The sequence below is a fragment of the Arachis ipaensis genome, chromosome B10 (assembly GCF_000816755.2).
Source record: "Arachis ipaensis cultivar K30076 chromosome B10, Araip1.1, whole genome shotgun sequence".
Classification (NCBI taxonomy): domain Eukaryota; kingdom Viridiplantae; phylum Streptophyta; class Magnoliopsida; order Fabales; family Fabaceae; genus Arachis; species Arachis ipaensis.
In genome coordinates this window covers 128,357,883-128,361,708 of record NC_029794.2, presented here as the reverse complement: position 1 = coordinate 128,361,708, position 3,826 = coordinate 128,357,883, and the positions used below count along the sequence as shown (strand labels likewise).

The 3,826-nt window shown below is 42.5% G+C and overlaps 1 protein-coding gene across 1 annotated transcript; it reads left to right on the top strand.

The window, feature by feature from the left end:
* LOC107621402 lies at window positions 1,943–2,584 on the top strand. The gene is made up of 2 exons (XM_016323423.1): window positions 1,943–2,155; window positions 2,231–2,584. Exons 1-2 carry the CDS (start codon window positions 1,943–1,945, stop codon window positions 2,582–2,584), a joined length of 567 nt encoding a protein of 188 aa, XP_016178909.1.

Below are 3,826 nucleotides of genomic sequence, written 5' to 3'. Positions count from 1 at the left end.
CAAAATTATTAATTTGAATTTCAATTCATATTTGTTAATTAATAATTTTGTTGCTTGCAGATTTTGTAATTGGGTATAAAGAAAAATGACAAGCCCAATGTGAAGCTAAAATTCAGCCTTTGGTATAAAATGTTGGAAAATATATGTGGCTGAATTAGTGATATGATAATTGGGCCAGATTTTGTTGAACAAGCCCAAATTAATATTTACTTCAAGACCATCAATGCTTGGTCCGAAAAATTGAAAAAAGGAAGAAAGCTATATTGCATGCTTTCCCACGGTTACCCACTTTCACCTTTGAATAGATTTCAAATTCAATTAACTTGCATTAAGTGCATTGGAAACAGGAAAGAGAAAGTGGAAATTGATTTGATGGCCTTTGATGTTTTACACGTTACTAGGCATGGGGTTTTGTAAACTTAACTCATTTTAATTTCCTTTCTTAATACCTTTGAAATTTTTTCTGCATTTTCTCTCTTCTCTATTCGGTTGTCACTTCACAGGAAAGATGGAAGCAAAAACAAGCTATCAGAAGAAAGAAGAAGAAGCTAGGTACAATCAAGAAGCCATTATGATAATGGCATTAGCAAAAGGAAGATCCACAGTAGGGTGTGGCTGAGATCTTTGCCACTTATGGTAAGAAGTGGTGAAGAATTCTCAAGCTCTCCATACCCAAAACTGGAAGAGATACAACTCGGTCAGAGAAAAAGATCCCAGTGGCATGGCTCGTCCCTACTTTTGATCAACCATCACAGAAGGTAGCTACTGTAGCTACGTGAAGGAAGAGGCAGAAGATAGAGCAGATGGAGCTGTCAAGCATCAAGGACTCATCAAGGGCCAGGAATTCTTCTTGGGGAGCAAGTCAAGATAGAAGGCCCGGATTGATGAATCTTGGTGAGAAGGGATGAGAGTGAGGTAATTGCATGTTGGATTTTGCATTCGGTTTCCTCTTCTTTCTCTGGCCGAACTAGTCTTAATATTGAAGAAGAAGAAGATTAGCTCGGTTCAACCGTTTCAACCTTGGAGGCTTCCCCTTCTATAATAAGGGTGAACAGCCAATGCTTGAGACAAGGAGAAAAGAGTGAAAGCACAGAGTTCTCATAGCTACCCAAGCTAATAGAAGTTCTTCTCCTTCAATGTTTTTCATGTTGTATTTTTCTGTTTAGTTTTGTCTGTCTTGAGTCTCATAAAAAAAGGCAAACTGTGAGGTTTGTAAGAAAAAGCCATAGAGCGGAAAAAGGCAGAGTATACAAAATTAAAAGAAAAAGTCATAGATGTCCTAGAGGTCCTTTGTACATCTGTGTTGTGTTTCATGATTCTGTGGGAATCCCCTTGCAAGTTGGGTTAGCACTTAGCAGTTGAAAGCTTGGTAGGAGACCAAATCAAGTTCAGGATTGGAGATAGATTCTGGACTTGTCCCGGATAGGAAGGGTAGTTCCTGGGGAGAATTGGTGTCTGTAATCTATTTGATTATAGTAAAATTCCGTCATTGTTGTGATGGAGACTGGATGTAGGCTGCACTGCACTTAGCAGCTGAACCAGGATACTTTTGGGTGTGATTCTCTCTCTCTCTCTTCTACTCAAATTTTGATTCTGTTCATATGAGACAAAATTGAAAAATATCTCCTCGTTGGTTACGAGACAAAAAGAAAAAGTCTCTTGACTAGTGACGAGACAAAAAGCAGAAATATCTCCTTAAGTGTTTTAAAAGGGCAGCAAGATTTACTCAGCAAAAGGGGCTAAGATTCAACCCTCCTTCTCCTAGCCACTGATAACCATCAAGGAGTACAACAAAAACTACCAGAGGCTTAAAGAGCGGGGTGAGGCATATACTCAATAGTGCGATGACATCGGTGTTGAGAGATAGGTGTTGGCATTTGATCGGGGTCATCGTTGGGGACATATGATGACAAACTTGGTAAAGTGCATAAATTCTGTTCTGATGAGTGCACGAAACCTTCCTATGATTGCCATTGTTAGGTCTACTTTCTATTGGCTGAATGAGTTGTTTACTCGGAAGAGTGCCGAGGCTCATGAGCATGTCCGCAACGGATTCACGTATTCAGAATTTGCAACAAAGAGAGTTGAAGAAAGCTTTCGACGTGCAGGAAACATTGTGGTCAACCAGTTCGACAGGCAGAACGAGATGTTTGAGGTTCGCGAAATGTAAGATAGTTCTGTTTACACTGTTAACCTTGTGCAACGACACTGCAACTGTGGCCATTTCCAGGTTGAGCGAATCCCATGTCGCCACGTGCTTGCATGTTACGCCAACCAGCGTCTTGATTGGCAAGTATACGTGCACGGCGTGTACAAGATGTCTAAAATTTACAAGGTGTACAGAGGCGAGTTTGTTCCGATGGGTGACCCATCTACGTGGGATAGATATGAAGGAGCAAAGATGATCGCCAATTGGACATTGACGCGCGCGACAAAAGGAAGACCGAAGTCAACCCGCTACTTGAATGAGATGGATTCGCGGGATATGCGTGGTCCTTGCCGGTGCATTATATGTGGACGCGAGGGACATAGCCGCAGCCAATGTCCTCAGCGCGCAGGTCCAAGCTCCGCTGGAGGTCATTAGTGGTTAAGCTTTTCAATGTAACTTTGTTATGATGTACTTCACAGTTATGTGTTACTTTTTATATAACCTCGTTATGTAACTTTTTAATAAATAAACATTTCATTCCAAAAGTGCAACATGATAATCTCAAACAGAGTTATACGAGAACAAAGCTAAATATGTAATGATACTGAAAAGAATCATCTAAATATAAGATACGACACTGAATACAACTCTGAATACAACACTGAATACAAGATCAACTGCAACAGACTACTTCCTCGGTGCCTTCTTCGAATACAAAGATGGGGTGTATTTATCCGGAGGCGCAGTCTGTGTCCATAAGTTATACGGATGACCTTTAGACACACCGGCATCCAGCCCACTGCCAACGTCAGGACCACCGAAATCTGTCATGCTCACACCACCAGTGTCATACAAACCAGAACCACTCATCTCCGGAGCACTCGTTCTACCAAGATCATACCAGTGCTGCAAGTCGTATCCCAAATCTCCCTCTTCCTGCTGCGGGTACTCATTCAAATCAAACAACTGGGAGTGTGGTGTTACGGAAGGACCGTGCGGATCTACATGACTCGTTGATTGATCAAAGTCGAAGTCACTGGCATGACCTGAAGTGGCGCGACAACCACCAGACTGCTGAGATCTAGCAGGCCCTTCCTGCGGTGGCGTCATAAATAGATAATCTGTATCTCTCAGGACCCGAGAGAAGATGATGGTGTCAGATGCACCCAACAGACTAAAGTGATCCTCGGCTGGAATTACCAGCTGTAGTATGTAGGGCTCAGGTGCCTGAGTTGGCTGTGGTTCCGGTATATATGGTGCCTGCTGCTGATATGCCGGCCACCAAGATAGTCAGAATCGCGTGTAAACTCGTGGAAACGCACAATTATATGCTTATACTCCATCTTCCCGTTGCGCTTCTGCTTCTCGTCCAGAACCAGGCTACTCCGTGTGAAATCACCATTGAAAATCGTAGAGTTGCCGAAATCGTCGCTTCTGCCGCGTGGTTGCGTTTCAGGTTGAAGAAGTTCTTTTTCTTGGCCCTGAGCTCCCAATTGCAGCCCAACCCAACCCATTGGCCCAATCTAAATAGAAGACCATGGAAGAGGAGCCCTAGTAGAGTAACAGTCTCCAATCACTTAATGTCCCACACTTTTACAGTTTATCTCCAATTCTCTATGGCCAAAATTTCAAATTTTCACCTCTCTCAAGGCTCAATCTCTGACTCTATTTCTCTTT

Excerpts from the sequence above, each read along its gene's own strand:
- LOC107621402 (XM_016323423.1), top strand. The coding sequence starts at position 1,943 with ATGAGTGCACGAAACCTTCCTATGATTGCCATTGTTAGGTCTACTTTC. Across the intron at positions 2,156-2,230 it reads GGCAGAACGAGATGTTTGAG|GTTGAGCGAATCCCATGTCG; the intron begins GTTCGCGAAATG and ends GGCCATTTCCAG.